This window comes from Astatotilapia calliptera, chromosome 6 (assembly GCF_964374335.1).
Source record: "Astatotilapia calliptera chromosome 6, fAstCal68.1, whole genome shotgun sequence".
NCBI lineage: Eukaryota > Metazoa > Chordata > Actinopteri > Cichliformes > Cichlidae > Astatotilapia > Astatotilapia calliptera.
The window spans coordinates 24,252,486-24,270,777 of NC_137427.1; the positions used below are offsets into that span (position 1 = coordinate 24,252,486).

The window sequence follows — 18,292 nt, forward strand, 5'->3', positions numbered from 1 at the left end:
GCACCGATCCAGCTACTTCCAGCTCTCATCCAATGCAGTCACCTTGGCTTAAGCCACTGCTGAGTTAATAATGATAAATTAATAAGCTGTCAGGAAGAATAGTAATTTTTCAGGCAACGCTCAGCTTACAAAAGTCAGATGAAGTGAAATAACAAAATGTTACGTCTCCATACGTTCAGCAAAGGCTTCTAAAGACGCATTCTGCTGAACATAACCGCAGAGAGAGCAAGTCAGGGAAAGAAAACATCTTCATCTGAGCTTCTCAGTCATATCAACTTACTCGATCGTAGTTTGCTAGTAAATTAAAAACCGATGCAAATATATACAAATAAATAAATATAAATAAAAACTGTTGTTGTGAAATGCCTCGAAATATTTCACACTTTGCTGTTAGCTTCCTCTAAGCTAAGTTAGCTGCACCACTAGCAACCTGTGTGGTGCTGGAGATGTCATAAAACTAAACTGATTGGATCTGCCTTAAATCAGCTCGTTGTCATTTAAAAACAAATCTAAATATATCAGGGTGTGAATTCCTAGCAGCAACAGTCTTCTCAACTAAGAAAACCCATGTTAGCAAGAAACAATGTCAGTATTTGCTACAATGTTAGCTGCTAGCTAAGCTTTTATTTCTCTAATCTCATCCGAATTTTGGAAATGAACCGGATGCGGTACAAACACTAAATCAACATTACAACAAACATAAGGCAAGTTTTTATTTTTGATATTCAATATATGTTTAGGTTCCCCCCCCCCCCCCCCCCCCACACACACACACACATACACATATTTATTTAAAAGACTTAGCCTGATTTTCATTTGGTTGTGTATAAAATGAAAGAAAATAAACATAATTCTTTTATATATTGCTGTCTTTTTATTGGCATATAATATTTCAAAATTATGCCTTATTTTCAAATAAAGAATAACATTACAATGTTTGTAAAATAAAGTGGAAAGGAAAGGCAGGACCTCACACAACTTGAGATTGTTAAGTTCCTGCTGTGGAAAAGGGCCAAGAGATGTTTCTAACTGGGCACATATTTATTGCTTTTTGAAATAATGTTTAATTCACTCAACAGTTGACTCATTTTGTGTTTCTCATTGCTTAAATTACCATATTTTGATGTGTTTTCTCATTTGTTGAAGCTCACCATGCCATGCTAATTTTATTCACTGTATTTTGTGTTTTTTTTGGTTTGTTTAATAGAAAATATGCCACACGCTGTTTGTTGAGTCCAAAGGTCCATTATTGCTAATCTGAAAGATTTTTAAGCCTTTGAGTTTAGCAGCTGTTTTTCACTCCCATTACATGTAAAAGAGTTTTTGTTCTAAAGAACACGAACAGTGTTCCTTGAGTTCATCAATGCACTGTTTTTGTATTCCTTTGCAGCCTAGGCAGATTAACCTAAGGTCTTTTCTTTTATCCACCTCTTTCTTTGCGTCTATTAGTAACAAAATATGATAATGTTGCTCTTACATAAACACTTGGAGCAAGTCATGATAATTGTTTAGAGGACGGAACTAAACTCGCAGCTTGAGGGGGTTTGATTTCACGGCTGGAATTTGAAATAGTTTTTATACTGTAGCTGACCTTGTTCAAAAACACCTCCTACCTTTTCCCAAGGCCTTGACACTTGAACTAGAAAATCTGTGCTGGAATGATACAGGAAAAATCACCACTGTTTCAAATGTATTTGTTTGAACACAGAGCCAAATTCAGCAGTAATCCTGGCAGGAGTGAGCCATCTCAGTGCCCAGTACTTCCCAGTGCATTTGTACTGGGCTCTCTGCCTTTACAGCTTCCCATTTAAAAAATAGATATTTGTTTTTGCTGAGGATGTAAAGAATATGAAGATAACTACAGAAGCACGGAAGCTTCAAACCCTAAATAAACCAGTTACGTCACATTAAAGTCCTGTTTGCATCGGTTACTTGACCAGCCAAACAGCAGTGTGTGAGCATGTCTTCTTTGTTGCTCTGGAATCCCACATGTTCCATGTTCGGCCAAAAATATCAGCTAATTTTGAACTTAACCACCATATGAAGCTGCTGCTTTACCACTTTCCCTTCCCAACAAAACCGTATCTGTTCCGTGAGTTAAATCACTCGGTGAGTGCTCGCCTTAATGCTTTCAATGCTCCTGAGTGGGCACAGCTCAAATCCATTCACTTGAGACTACAATCAGCATTCCATCAAGTCAGTAAGGTGCTGATTTAAACCTAAGAGGAGGGAGGCGGAAGGTTTCAGAAAGAAATTGTGGGTAATCATGGATGTGTGCATGTGAGCGTACCTTTTTCTGCATGTGTGTGACGGGTTGCAGTCGTCACAGATTTCAGGTCTTGGTAAATTTTAGTGGAGATGGAAGAGATTAGGCTGGAGCTATCGGATTGTGGCTTTTCAGACTCAGAGCTCAGCAGCCGGTTTGCGCGACTTCTCTCAAAGAATGAAAAACTTAATGGATCAACCCTGACTTTTTTTTCTTAGCTCTTAGATCCAAGTGCGGGAAAGAAGAGAAAAAGGAGTAAAAGTAAAAATCCTGGGGTGTAGAGGAAATGATTTAAGGGGAAGGAGTTGGAGGTGATTGCTCTTGTAGTGGAGGTGAGACGTTAGGATGGGAAGACAAGTGAGAAAATCAGGCAGATGGGGCATGTGTGAGAGAGATGAGCTTTAGATTTATAGCAGACTGAGGCTGCACTCATAATGTTCTGACAGGCCATCCAGCAGGCAAAGCCACACTTGAAGCTACTTATTCCAACCAGCTGCCATCGCGAACATTTCACTGCCACTGTGAGCATTCGAACATTTGCATTTCCAGTGAAATGCATTTCACTTTGGTCACATGAAAGTGCCTCCCTTTCTGTTTCACTGAGGACGACGCTTAAAAGCCATTTTTTAACAAGTTGATCCCGGCTGCGTCAGTAACCACACGGTCCTCTCAGTCAGTCACGGTCTTCGGTTATTCATCAAAGATTTTATCAGGTGATTCGCATCTGTATCAAATACGAATCTAATTCCATTAAAACTTAAATATTCATGGTTAAAAAACATCATTATTATATTTGTTTGAGGGAAGTTTGTACTGGACAATTCTGCGTGCTCATGCAAGTGCTAGGATTCAAGGTCAGGGCAGGAAGTCATTGCCAGTGTCAGGAAGAATGAGACAAATAAAAGTCCAGCTCTCATCTTTCGCAGTGCGAAAAACTCATCAATATGGAGAGTTCAGCTTCGATACACCCAGTGTCTAGATTTTCACATCCCAGTCTGTAAGCGTTCAATGGGAACCGTCTCACTGGCTCGAGAAGTTCTTTGTCGATGATTTTTGCATGACAGCTAAAGCATTCAGCGGGAATGAGCCACGAGGGCGTAAAATCTGAGTGGCTGGACAGAGCAGACAGAGGTCTGTGCCCTACCTAAACTCCATTTTCACTGATCAAATGATTTAATTGCCTGAACATAATCACACCCTAGCCAAATGTTATCATTAGTCACATAAATGTAATGCACAGACAGGAACATTTGCATGGATAATCTCCTTTTTTTCAGTAATTTGGATCTTCTCCAAAGCCTCATACTTGTAAGAAAAAGATGTAAAGGAGAAATTGTGAAAAGGCTAAAACCTGAGTTTTAGTACCTGCTGTGGTCACTCTGAAAGCCTTCTCAAACTGCAACCCGGCAATGGCTTGCTTGACCCTTCAAACTCTCAATCCATAGTTCATAATAGAGGTTTCTTATACAAAAGGAATCCTTAACCCTACACTGAGAACATGTGTCATTGAGAATAAAGATGGGTATTTGCAGAGCTGTGCTGTACTAATATAAGCACACTTGGCTCGCCTTGATAATATTATCAGGGCTCGAATCTACAGTCATATTGAAATTAGGCCCCTTAATATGTGGATAAGAAAAAAACAACTCAAAAAACACTGTTAAAGTGTTAAAAGGTAAATATCATAGTAAATGGAGGCTGGGATACTGTAATACACCACACACTCCAAATAATACTAGTTAATTTCTCACTTACCACTAAATGCCATTAAAGTCTTCATTAAATAAAAACGTATTCAGATATAATTTCTGTTTCCTTTCTTTTACAATCCCCAGAAAGTGCCCATAACTTAAAAAATAATTTGTTTCTTCGTTCCTTTAAAGCTTCCAGTTGCCAGGCCCTCATGTATTTTTTAGGAGGAAAAAAATTACACCTTGATTTCTGTAAAATTACACGGTAATTGTTGTGAAAATTGCACCGTAATTACACAGGGCTTATTATTAAGTGCTAACATTTTTTATATTAACTCGGATAGTCCTGCGAGCGCTACGAAATTCCCAGGCTCGAAGATGTGTTCTGATTTTCTCTGCATTTTAAAGGCGTGGGTTGAATATCATCTCCATATTAAATAGATCACACATTATAATTTCCTCCGAGGTCCTTGCGGGATTTTCAGATTCACTGAGGCCGGGATTTTGTTTGATTGAGTGCAGTCTTTGTTTCTTCAAATGGTGCGCGCAGGATTAAGGCAGGAGCCTAGAATTGGTAATGTGAGCTAACAAGCGAGCGGTGAAAGGAGAAAAGTGATACCTCAGTTTAAGTAAGATCGTTTAACGGGGTTGTCTGTGTGGCTTCCTTGTCTGCTTCGCTGTTTTCATTATCGCCGGGCTGTAAAGGCTCCGCTAAAAAAAAAATACATCTTTTCGCCCGTTTGAGGTGAAAGCGAGGCAGAAGGGTTTGCTTGTTAGAGGTGAAGGCGAACCATGTTCACTTGAGTGATTTAAAGGAACTTAAAATGAATAATCTTTGCAGTGCAGTCTTGTATTTTTCATTTGGAGCCATAATTTCGCTGTTTCACATCATGTTAAGGAACACTGCTTCCACCTTCAACGCTTTAAATAAGAGCGATGTCCTCCTTTAATAATAGGACATTTACTCGTTTTTCTAGTTATTCTTTTATTAATCATGTATTCCAAACGTCCCCAGAGGCAACAAGTCATATGTGTGATTCCAGACCGTGTGCGTGTTCCAGGAATGTTTGCTTGTCCAATGACCAGACTGTGCCCTCTAACATCATGTCTGTTTGTTTGCTTGTTTGTTTGTTTGTTTGTTTTCCTTTTTTTTGCTCCCCCAGAGACTAAACAATGCCTGCAATCTTGTTTATTTGGCTATTTGTTTTGCAGCTCTCTTCGCCTTAACTCACAGGGTAGTCGGGATAAGGTGCCTGCCCCAAGGTTAGCTCCACATGTTTCTTGAAATAATCTTGCTTGACATGTACTGCTGGGGGCACATCCTCTGAATCCTGTGCTCACTCACTTATTTATAGAGCCAAGCCCACACCCGCTTCCAAAACCAGTAACACCTCTCCACCCCTTGGCAGTAACCATCTCCTTCCCTCTGGCCTCAGTTCTGCGCACACAGCTTGCACTCTGCAGACCCTGTGTCAGCTGAACCCAGTGTCTAACAGGAATTTTTCCCAAGTTCTTTGGTAACTTTTTAATATTCAAACACCCCTCTGGTCAATCCATTGTAATACTAATGAGCCCCTTAAAGCTTAAATCCATAATGTTTCTTAAATTTGATATCAGTAATAGGGCTCTTCAAGCATTTATGATGCAGCGTTATTAACAGAACATGTGCCGCAACTTGTCAGTGTAAGAACTTTGGATGGGTTTATATTTCCCTAATAAATAGGATTCTCACCACAGCATCGCCTAGTCAATTATCCCAAGGTTGAGCGGAGTGAGATGCTCCTTATAGGAACGGTGAACTTATTAGGCAAACGGATAGAGTTTGATCATATACAAAATTAAATTTGTATATGTATTATTTGTAGCGTCTCAATTTTCAGAATTGCCTTTCCTGATCTCAGTTGGCTTTATATGTCATTAATCAAAAAGAAACAAGCCGCAAGTTATCCCTTACTTGCTAGTAATTACTTCCACGTTAGGTTGATGAACCGATGTGTTACACTAACACGAGGCTTATTCGCCATAAACAGTCCACACAAGGATCAGTAGCAATTCTCTTGAGTCCGGAGGAATGGCTGATGTAAACCAAAGTGAAAGTGTGTCATCACTTGACGTGTTTTGATGGCGTTCAAGGAACGAGGATTACACTCACTATGTTTGGCCTTCCAGCTGGTGGGGCCATTTTTAGTGCTCCCTGTCCTTTGCTGTGGCTAATGAACACCGGTCATTATCCTGATCTCTCTGCCAGGCCAGAGGCTTAAAAATACCCTCAAAGGCAAAGCCTGTTGATGGTTGCCTCTGATCTTTCCAATCAAGTCCTCCTCCTTGGAGGGGAGTAACAACACAGAGCATTCACTTGGCTGCTCTCTAACGAAGACATCAGTAGCTGCTTTCCTTTAATCCGCCGACCAGACCGGGGTCTAACAAACTTCTGCTTCCGGAAGAGCGCAGCACGTTTCATGTCCTCCAACAAGAATGGGCCACTTTTAATTTGTAAATGTGAACTTTGACTGCTCGGTGTGTTAACAACCCGACTCATATCACAAGCTCAAAGTTGGCTTACATTGCTTTTCATTCTGTTCAGTCACGGAGCCTAATAAAGTGGAATGAGTCGTGAGTAGTTATCTAGATCAGTTAAAGGAATGATATCATTACCTTGTTCTCTTTGAATTCCTGCACCTGAGTAACTAAAGTTACTGTTTTTTATGAATAGGCCAGGTTAGCTGCAAATTCTGAAAGATGTAACTGAATTCTTAGCATATGGATTTCACTTAGAGAGAGTCTTCAACCATTTCTACGTTTGTATCAGACGTCAGTCGGTGCGCTGAAGTTATATTTATCTCATTTGAAACAGAGAGCAGTTAGATATTTTCAATCAAAAGATATTTTATGTTAAAATATACATACAAATACCCAGAGTCACTGGACTTTATTCCATTATATTTTAAAGAGGAAACACAGCATGGTGGCACAGGCTAACCTAAATTCAGCTGATCTGCCAGTTTTTTTAACTTGTAATATCACAGACAGCTACAAGTATTTCAGTCTCCCACTGAGCTTTGGAAATTCCAGATTTATCATGGAATTTATTTTTATCAAAACCTGAATTTCGGGATCACTTTCTTCTGTGATTGTTTTTAAAAACATACTCACTGATACCCGAAGAAACACATACATAAACAAATATATGTGACGTCTTTGGTCTTTTGTCCGACCATTCAACCAAACTGAAATCAGTTAAGCTGTGTTTGAGCTAAAACTGTCAGAGATCGGACTGGTTAAGGCGAGAGGTAAATCCTCCTTGATGCAGGTTATTTGCTGGATTCAGTGCGGGGTTGCCGTGCTGTATGCAGGACATCACCAAAACAAGCATGCCCTGCATCTTTATCAGCACAAATAAGCTCAGTATACCATCACATCCTTCCAGATAAACAACAGACTGGCTGGTGGGATGAATACTATCCAAAAGAACATCTCTCTCGCTCCCTAAACACGCACACTCACAGACTCGGGTGTACTGCTTCTTCTGCCACACTGGTAATTAAGTCCTCTGATGGTATTGTATTATGACATAATTAATGAAGCTTTTAATGAAAATTAGTAACACTCGGTGTATCAGAAGTGCTTAGCAGCAAGCTGCAGCAAGCGCAGTAAGATAAGCAGGGCAAGCCTCCAGCTCACTGAGACAGAACAGAGCCAGGGAAGCTCTAATTCCACGTCTCTGTACACAATCAAAGTATCAACTATCCACGCACTATGTAGGATCTCTTTAATGAGAAACTAATTATAATCTGCTATTTTGGTGCTTAATTGTTTCAGTTTCGCTCTAAGAGGGAAATATTATTCACCTAGGTAATCCTTGTTGGCGGCATGCCAGAGTAAATATCAGCGCTGCATTTTAAAGCCACGAGAATCTAAATTTTGCCGGGTGTAAAAAAGGTCAAACGTCTCATTTATTTTCTACAGTGGGAAATAATTTAATATCAGCAAGGACAATAAAACTTCTCCCGAATCCTGCACTGTGCAAAGTAAAAAAACAGCTACTATGTGGTTAGCTGAAAATGGCTTTTCCACTATCATTAGTCAATGATAATATGACTGTCACACAAGGAGAAACACACACATTTCCTATATGAATGAGGCATCACGCTGTCTTTTTGCTGTAACTTGGGAGTAAATTTACAGCCAAGGGGTTGTGGAAGTCAAAAAGCAGTAGGATTAAGTGCTTTGTCATCCTGATCTGGTACACGTAGTCTTCCAGGGCGCTGCGCTGATCTGTCTCTTCCCTTCTGAATCCCCCTTTAACCAGCTGTGTGCCAGCCTGGCTGTAAGCATGGAGACTGCGTGGGACCCAATAAGTGCAAGTGCCATCCTGGTTTCACTGGGAAAACCTGCAATCAAGGTGAGCTATCGACCGAAGCTTGCAGCCGCTTTCGTAACTCTGACCGTGATGTTGTTTTGCCATTTGACGTGACTTATCTGTTCCTCGCAGTGCACTGAAATAGAAAGATAAACCACAAAGAAAGCAGGGAGAGTCGGGAAATATTGTCCCCACCCACTAAGCAACGGGCCTGCTGACGTGCGCATCTTTCCTAAAGAAAACTAAGTGAAGGAGAACCTCTGCCTTGAGTGATGTCAGCGTAATCACTGTTTATTGCAGCCAAATCTCCACAGTAGAACATCAGCGCTGTAAAGCTGCCACAGGAGCGGAAGCTGGTTTGCATCAGCTGACAATAGTGAGGTGCTTTAATCACAGGGCAGGAGGTGGACCGCGGGGGCTGATTCAGCTCAAATGGAAATGAGTGGTGAAGCTGTGTTGAATGATCCCTGGAGTGCATCCTCTCCTGTGAAGATAACATCTCAATTACTGACCTGAGATAACTTGGACCGACTGAGTGCAACCAATGCTATTTGAAGGCGTTTGTTTGTTTGCGTGTGTGTGTGCTGGTCGGTGGATGAGAGTGGGCGGGGGTGGGGGAGGTCTGGAGTTTTTGTGCCTTTACACTTTGGGCACGTTGAAAAGCATTAAAGCTTCCCCAGTTAGCTTGACCTGCATCCCAGCAGCTTGAAAATACTTGTGGAATTCACGCCCTGAGACGGGAATAGGATAGTGTGTAATTAAAAACAAGGGGGAGGGAGGGGGGTGGGGGTGTTGAAATCCTTTCCGGAATGTTCCAAATGACTCATCCTGCATTTCAGGGCTATAGGTGGCTCCTGTCTGCCTGGGCCAGACGGGTCTACTTTGTCTCAATCTGCAACAAAGAGGAGGAAAGTAAAAGGATACGGTATCCAAGCGAGGCAGACTTCGCTGCCAACCATTCAGACAGACTTATCTGACAAAAGCGATTCCGAGACCTTTCAAGATGAAACTGTACTTTCAAGCGTCTGCCGAACTCCCATTTTTCCAATAAGCTCGTGACGTTTTACTTAGCTCTGAGTGGCAGACTTGACCTTTCAGCCTGCGTAGGTGCTGATAACCCCGCATTCTCTGCCGCGCTGCCCCATGCTATGGAAACCAATTTAATCATTCAGGGACCGGAGATTAGATTTTCTCATTTAAATGCAGCGTCGGTCAAACATTGATTTGAGGTGTACTATTGATGTGCCAGGTGGCCAGTGTTTTGAAGCATTCTAATATCCTGTCCCTCTGGAGTGCAGTATTTATCTCGAGGAGACAACTGGAGGAAAGAAATAAGAGCCCCGAGCTGCTTCTCTGACCTCGATGTTGCTAAAGGTCAAGCAGTCTCCCCGAGAGCTTTTAAATCAGATTATAATCTGTAAATTTGTTTTGAGGAAAACGGCGTCTCCTGGGGAGTTGCACGATAAGTGCAGCCGGTGGTCAAACTCGTTAAGAGGCTAAATACTCGACTTAAGTACCTATATTTGAATAACTCAATTTTATGCCCTGCTTGTGCTTCTAAAAGGAGGTGAACATTTATCTATATTTATCTGTCTGCAAATCGCTGATAACATTTTAAAGAGACAAATTTAACACTTAGAAAATTGAGCGACTTTTTAAACTTTTGTCCAGCAGTTTCCTAGTTTGTGTCCCTTAAAAAGGTCATTACCTCACCTTATCACACCAACAAAAATTCACTGACTGCAAATGATAGGAGCTACTATTTTATTTTTAAAAAAGAGATTACAACAGGAAAATGTGCACAAGTGTGGACATCAGTGGTGAATACACAAATTTATTTTAAGTGGGATGTGCGGATGAGTTTGCCACCCTGGAGGCTCGGATTGATTAACAAGAGTGTTGAACACCTTAGAAACACTGTTTGTGTGGAGCAAAAGCAAACCACAGACAGTCATTGTTTACAGTAAACACGATCACAGCAGCTGCCGTATTTTCACATGTCCAATATTTTTATATTTTTATATACCTTGTTTGTTTTTGGGGGGTTTTTTACTACCAAATTCTTTGGCCTTAACTCTCGTCGCAGCTCCTATACAGAAAATATCCCACGATCTGAACGGGATATAATTTAAATGAATGTGATTATTTTTCACCATTAACTTGACTCTCTGAGAATCCAAACAGAATCGTTTTGAGAACGCGCCTCATGCTCGGTGCTGATGAGAATCGTTGCTGTCATTCAGCGTAGTGATAGATGAGCATGCTGTCGCTGCACAAATAAACTCATTATAAGGATAATCTGTTTAACAGTTTGGCAGCAAACTCCCCCTGCTGATCCAATCATTTTAATAAGATGATTATTCCATGCAGGTGGATTTAATTAGGTGTAGTTGACCTGCTGTTAAGACACTATTAAAAGATTTTGCTGGAGGATCCATGTCTCAGACATCAGAAGGAATACAGCTGCGGAGATGCTTCCAGATGCTCCTCGTCTGTCAGCCAGATACGTAATTAATACCACTTTAAGTGTGATAGCCTAATACTGCTGCTGCAGCATGTATACAGTTTACTTCTAGATCTGTTTTCAGAATATTAGCTATTATCTGGATCTCTCACTGCTTTATCTTGGCAAAGCCACAGAAAAGAGCATGAACACTTTGACTAATCTCCATGCGAATTTAATTCAGTGTAGGTGTAGACAGATACTTCAGGGCTGTTGGTTTAGAAACCGATCCCTCTCTGTCACTGTTTGTCTTTCTGGCTGTCTGCTATTAGCAGCCAAACAGCTGCAAGTATTTAAAGTATTGCATGCATGTCATCATACTGTGTATTTACACTCAGTTGTCTGGCTATTACTCCAGATTCCTTTTATCTGTGTTCTCTTTAAGGTCACCAAAGAGGCAAGAAGTAATGTTTGACCTGAGTTAACTCCTGTGAGTTTGAAGTATATGTGATTAGAAATCATCCCCCTGCTAAGATTTCCTTCTGATATTCATTGTAATGATAAAGATATTGTTCCATTAAGAATGATGCAACACAGGTTGAACACATATGATTGAAGACATGATATCACATCACACAATAAAGCAGCCAGATGGTGGCTTGCAGAACTGTCCTATTACAATTAACAGCGCATGGAGAATGGAAGAAAATTATCACACAGAGACAGCAGAGAATGAGCCTTGAAATCACAGTGGCTGCTAAAGGATCGCTCACTGATCAGATCGACCTCCAGAGTCTTTATGGATATTTTCATTTACTTAATAACATTTGCAGAAATACTTTTTTTCTGGTACTTTTCAGGTAAATCCACTGATTCTCCCACTAAGTTGAACTTTTTCCACTCACCATCAACTTTAGGTACACCTGTTCAACTGCCAGCTAATGCAAATATCTCATCAGCTAATCACATGGTTCATTTAGGTAGGTATGCAGACATGGCCACGATAACTCATTGGCGTAACTTTGTGCTGAACATCGGGGGGGGGGTGTCAAGATCTCTGTCTAAATAAATAAATAAATCTGGGTAAATTCCCAGATTAGTAAACATGCAACTATTTTGCTGGTAATACTTGAAACGAGCAAAGAAAATCAACAGCCTCTTTATTTAAGATAATTCATAATTTTATTGGGGGGTTATATTGGTTGGGTCTGATTATTGGGGGGGGGGGGGGCATAACCCCCCTGGAAGTTACGCCCCTGCGATAACTGCTGGAGTTCAAAGCGAGGATCAGAATGGGAAAGCAAGACAGAAGAGAAGAGCATCTTTGAACATAAACACACTGAACCCTGTAGCAAATGAGCTACAGCAGCAGAAGCCACTCAGCTAAAGGTTTGGAACGGAGGGTACAGTTCATGCAGGCTCACCAAATTTGGACATGAGAAGACTGAAAAACATTGCTTGGTCTCAAAAGTCTTGATTTCTGCTGAGACATTTAGATAATTGGGTCAGCATGTGCCGTAAAGAACATGAAAGCATGGGTCCCGCGCTGTATCAATGGTTCAGGCTGTGGGCGTAATGGCCTGAGGGATATTTTCTTGTTACACCGTGATCCTTAGCCTACCTGAGTATTGTTCCTGACTGCGTCCATCCCTTTATGACCGCAGTGTACCCATCTGCTGATACCTATTTCCCAGCATCACTAGATGGGTACACCATAATGATTTGTCACAAAACTCAAAGCATTTCAAATTGGTTTCTTGAACATGACAATGAGTTGCCTGTACTCGAATGACCTCCACTGTCACCAACTCTCAATTCAGTACAGTGCTTTTGTTATGTGAACAGGAGATTCACATCGTGAATGCGCAGCCGACAAATATGCAGCAACTGTGTGATGCTATCATGTTAACCTGATGTTTGCAGCACCTTTTTGAATGTCAGAAAGCAACAGGTCATCCAACTCAGTACTAGGAAGTTGTACCTAAAAATGTGGCCAGTGGGTGCAGTACAGGCACCTACACCCTGAGGTGGCAGCTCAGTAGCTAAATTGTTCGTGGGTTTATTCTTCTTGTTTTTCCCCATTTTATGACTGGACCCACCCACTGTGTTCCTGTCCAGCACATAGTTACAGCCTTATTAGAGATGTATTCTCCATAAACTTATGTAATGATTACTATCAGTAATAATATATCTCTACATCTCTAGTTCCAATAAAAACAGCTGCATGCCATTTGTCTATAAATGAAGACAAACTGAAAACAGATTGTTTTCATAGTGAAGGTTTGTTTCTTCTTCCAGTGCCCGTTCATCGTGTCTATTTACAGAAAAGTTCAGCTACAAATGCTTCCGTCTTAAGCAGAGTTGGCAGTGCGGCTGCTTGCGTAACCTCTCAGTTTAGATTTTTGTATTCCTCGGTCGAAAAATGCTCGGATGATATGGAGCATGCAGAAACAGTCGGAGCTAGTTGTATCATCTTCTTGTCACTTAACAATAGCTGTTGTTAGCCCAGTGCCGGAGGAAAGGTTGCTTGAATGATAGATGGTTAGGCAGGAAGGGGAGGGGCTGAAATTCCTGAGGCTGAAGCATTTGCAGTCAAACAGTGATTTGTCTCTTTAAATGTAACTCCTGCCTACTTTTGAAACTCCGGGCAGAAATTGAGAAGGGATCCTCTGAATCTGTGCGATACTGTAATTCTCTCAGATCCTATTTCACCCTTGTGACAAAAAGGGAATGCAGAAGAGACAAGCGGGCAGGAGGACAGGAGATGCAAAACCACTTTTTGCTGTTTCTCCCATGTGCCCTTTTTTTTTCCTGATACTCAGCTCATGTCCAATTCCCACAAGTGTAATCCTCTTTGCTGCATAATGTTCCTCTTTACTTTCCAGGAATGTAGCGTGGTCAGAGGTGTCCTAATCCATTGGTTGGTTCCTTTTTAAAAAATTCTCTCTCTCTCCCTCTCCCTCTGTTCTCCTCACTCACTTTACTACTTCATGTCAATCAAACCCTCCACTCCCTTTCCTCCCACTCCCCTCCTCCTCTCTAACCCATTTTCTTTTGTCTAAAGAAGAGGCGCTGGACTATTTAACCCCACCAGTGTGGGCCAGTCACCTTCCTATCTTTCTTCCCGTGGACCATCAGCCGGCGAGAGTTGTGATGGAGGGTGAGATTCGATCGACCTCCCCTCGGCAGCTTCTCTTCTTCCCCCTTGGCAACATGCATGGTGCTGCACAATGTGACCTAAGGAGGACTAAATGTCACTCCCAGTTATTTTCTTCCTGCTTTCGTTCTGTCCCTGGCAGAGGAGGCACCACCCAAGAGCAGCTTTTCAGCAGAAGAAAAACAGCACGAGTGCCAAGCATGTTGCAGTTTTTACCACTCTCCCCTCCCTTTCTTTATCCCTTCTACCCTGAATACAGTTTCTCTGTGCAGAAGAGCCATCATGAGTTTCTCTTCCCTGCTTCTTCTTCTTCTTTCTCATTTGCACCATGACTGCCTGGAACAAATAGCTCTTCCTTGCTTTTCAAACCATCATCGACATGGACACAGCACTCGTGGCTTCTCCATCGCTGCTAGAACAAGGCCTTGAATTCCAACCAGTGTTATCTCCTTTAAAGATGAGCATATGCCCAAGAAAAAGGCCCCTGCTAATCCCTGTCAGTGATAGAGGTGTGTCGGGAATGTAGCACACCTCAGTGGAGCTGACCCAATAAATCACTCCATTTTGCATCACTTCAAATGTGTCTTAGCAGTTCATTTACCATACAGTGAACACCCCAGAGGGGCTCTCCACCTCTGCTATCTCACAGGTTTCTGCAGTCCTGGGGCCATGTCGAAGTATGAATTGGTGGTCATATCTGTGCGTTATCTCTCTGTTTCTCTCTCTCTCTCTGTCTGTCCTCTTGGTCTTGCCTGTAGATGAGAGCCTGGCTGTATCTTGCGCGTTGCTTGTGCTGATGCTCTACTGTCTGAGAATGTGAGAATTTCAATAATCCCTCATTTACATTTTTAAGCTGTTTTTCAGTGCAACGGACAAGTGGAGACCTTTTTCCTCTTTCACGCTGACAATGGACAGTGTTGCTATGGTTTTCTGTTATCGCAGTAATGAGTGTGCAAAAGCTGTGTGCTATGAAAAAAAGAAACAGGATTGACAGTGTTAATTGTAAAAATTGGACAACAGTGATGTGCGTGCATGCACGTGTGTGTGCAGGTGTGAGTGTTTTGGACAATATCTTGTGGGTGAAGTAAGCGGAGCTAAGCCTCCTGTCTGACAAAGGACAGAACAAATCATTTTGACGTGGTTCCCTCCATAGAAAAACTAAGAATAATTTATGTCGCAGCGGAAAGACTGTCAGTTTGTACAGGTGTTTGAAAAGTGTGGGGAAAAAAGCAGTGAGCTTTATGCTCATGTGGTGAACAAAAATAGCAGAACAAATTCGGTTTGCAGTGGGCAGCAAGACCTGCTGTGTGCGCTGTGTAATAATAAGAGTCATCACACTGCACCTGTGTCACTTTGTTATGCACGCAAATGAAAATCTTGTTATCTCAAGAAGACAATCAGTTTATATTTGCAAAGACATTTCATTCATATCAGAAATCCTGAAATTTCAAAATAAAAATTCATTTTAGGGCAGCACGACTATGAGCAAAATTATTATCACTATTATTTTAAATGTCAACGTTTGTTGTTGTGATTATTCACTGATTTGACCCCCGAAATGATCATGTAAGCTTACATCCATGCTCTGCTGCATTCCTGCTAATGTTTAAAATAAAACCAGTCCTTCTTTAGTTACCTAAATTCAGTGCATATCTTAGAGAATAAATATTCATATAATTTTTTTTTCTTTTTTAACTAAGCTAACACAAAATGTAGTCCACAGGACGATGCTTTCACCTTTGCCTTGTGCTGCATTCATGTTAATTAAAACATCTCTGCATACAAATGAGGTGTTTGTATCCAAACGCCTTATTCATCTGACCCGAGTGCATTTCCTAGAAGGAAAGAATATAAACCAACACATCTATTCTTCATCAGGGTCGACTCTTAGAGCAATTATGCACTTGTTCGTCTCATACTGCTCCTAGAATAAACTTGTTGTATTATTTTGCAATAAAACCAAGTGCCCCAGGAAGTCCTTTTTGTTGGTCCTGAGCTTGCATCTGCCCCACTGAAAAGCACTTGTCAGTTAAGCCTTTGGAGCCGTGGAGCACTTTTTTTTTATTCCATTATGGTTACCTACATGACAGATGTGAATAAAATGCATATAGTAAAACTCTATTTCTCTCTTTGCCTATAGTGCAGGTTTTGCCACTTTCATACAGTTGACCAGTTTCCTTAAGCCTTAATGGGTAGTGGACACATATTTTTGGCTAAATGGAATTTGACTGCATTTGTTGGTGACTTCAGTTTGTCTTTTTGAGCTTGATGGACGACCAGATGCGCTGCACAGGCCTGCTTTTTTTATGGACTTCTGAGTCTGTGCTGGATGATTTCCATTAGGTACGACCGCACTGTTTGTCTTTACATTCATTGTAGAGCAGATGTAGATGTGTTTTGAATAAGTTAGTTGTGTTGAGTTGGAGCACAGACCCAATAATACAGGACTAAATCACTAAAATGTATTTCCAAACAACAGCTAATGACCTGCTTTTAATGTGATCCTGTACATTGCAGGGAACAGGATTTTATTGCCAGAGCACAGATTTTCATTATCAATCAGTGATGCTGATTTAATTGTGGGAAACCAGACTCGTGATCGAGATTAAAACTGGATTAATCGTGCAGCCCTGCTTAAGTCTAATAACCATTTAGCTTGTCTTACATGTAGAAGAATGTTTTTATAACTGTAAGTAGTCTGCTCCTTGTTATCTCTACTCATTCAAACAGTGAAAGTAATGTTTTAAATGATTTATATATCACCCCAGCATGACAGCTGCTTTCACAAACTGACCCCTATATATCTAAAAGAATTTATGGTCATGGAACATGACTTGAAGTCTGGCAGCACTTCCTAAGGTTAAGCATGCTGTCCAAATTTCTGACACATTTACTGATCACTTAGCCAGTTTGGCTTTAGTAGACCAGAAGCTTTCATTAATAGAAGACAGGAGTCTGTACATATACAAACTGGGCATCTGCTCAATCATTCATCCAAATTAAACTGTGGCATCTTTTAAATGCAGGAGGTATGTGGCTCTCAAAGAATGTGCCCTACATATGTCCATAGAGCTAAACACGGCGCCATTTAAAGTGCAGTAAGCCAAGATGAACGCTCATGTGCCACACGGTGAGATGAAATCTATTTTATGATGCTTCTACTGTGTCACAGACACAGAGAGTGGTATTCATAGTTATTTATATTGCTTGGAGTGTGTGTCATCGTTCAGGTGTGATGGATTTTTGGTACCGTTTCAAGTTGGATTTTTCATTTTATGGTTCTGACACTCCAAACTTGTCACATTTAAACGAGGTGCAGGTAATATATGAAGAAACATTTGCCCCAAACATAAACCCTGTTTCCATCAAAATCCATAAGTATTTCAGCGATATGCACATGCGAATTTATGCTAACCAAAGCAGAAGCAACCTGTTTGAAAAGCTTATCTAAAGATAGTCTGTCTTCAGGCAATAACCAGTGGTTTTAATATTACATTTCACTAAATGCAATCCCTTTTTCACTTCACACGAACTGTTTACCTGTATACAACCAAAGCCTGTTTGGTCAATAAAACTTAGACTTCAAACAGAATGTAGTCTTCCTTGTAAGCACTGAAGTTCTCCAAGTTATTAAAAGGATGTAAGCAAGAGCTGGGACTATGAAAAGGCTTATCTGGTTACTCTAACCAGACAAGCTGTTCAGTGATGCTCTGAAAGAGTGACACAGTTTCCTTTATGAGACAACTCTTTCCTAAAACTTACTTTAGGTGAAAAACATGATTTAAAGCAAACGCTTTGCACATCGGAGCTGCATGACTGCAGGCTAGTGTAATCCCTCTTTCTAAAAGTGGGAGCGTAGAAAGAATTTCTTGCATAAATTATTGAGCGCACACAGCAAATAACAATTACAGCATCAAAGTCTGAAACCACCAAGAAAGCTACAAGAGGTTTTTCTTGCAGTGAACATTTAACGCAGCATAAAAAGCACTTGTGTTGCTAATAACATTAACAGCCAGGTTAAGACAGAAATAATTTGGCCTTTTCATCCAATAAGTTACTGCAAATATTATGTTTGAGTTCACTGATAAACTGTTGGTGGCAGTTAATCTACAGTCTGCTCCCACTAGCTGTAAACTGAGGAACTAAACATCAAACCGCTAAAAAAAATAAAAAATGATGAAAACATGATGTAATTATGACATTTCTGTTTGTGTTTCACGGTTCAGTAATTTCATCTGCCATCATTTTTATCCTCTTTAATGGAGTGAAAGCTTGAGTGCATTACATAATTGTTATGATTGTCACTTTGTATCAGATAATAGTTATTCTTTGTTCAGTGGACTAAATAAAAACAGACCTTCCTTATTTAAGACAG

General features: G+C 40.8%; 1 protein-coding gene across 5 annotated transcripts in view; it reads left to right on the forward strand.

The window, feature by feature from the left end:
- The window catches only part of npnta (nephronectin a), a 57,621-nt gene that overhangs the window by 14,926 nt on the left and 24,403 nt on the right, over window positions 1-18,292 (forward strand). Inside the window, exons 3-5 of one of the 5 annotated variants that reach the window (XM_026171216.2) lie at window positions 5,170-5,220; window positions 8,267-8,359; window positions 13,825-13,920. The exons of 1 other annotated variant lie outside the window; for it this stretch is intronic. In XM_026171216.2, coding sequence (XP_026027001.2) covers window positions 5,170-5,220; window positions 8,267-8,359; window positions 13,825-13,920 — 240 coding nt within the window. The remainder of the gene's footprint in view (window positions 1-5,169; window positions 5,221-8,266; window positions 8,360-13,824; window positions 13,921-18,292) is intronic. 3 more of the 5 variants (XM_026171214.2, XM_026171212.2, XM_026171215.2) reach the window with 3 other exon arrangements.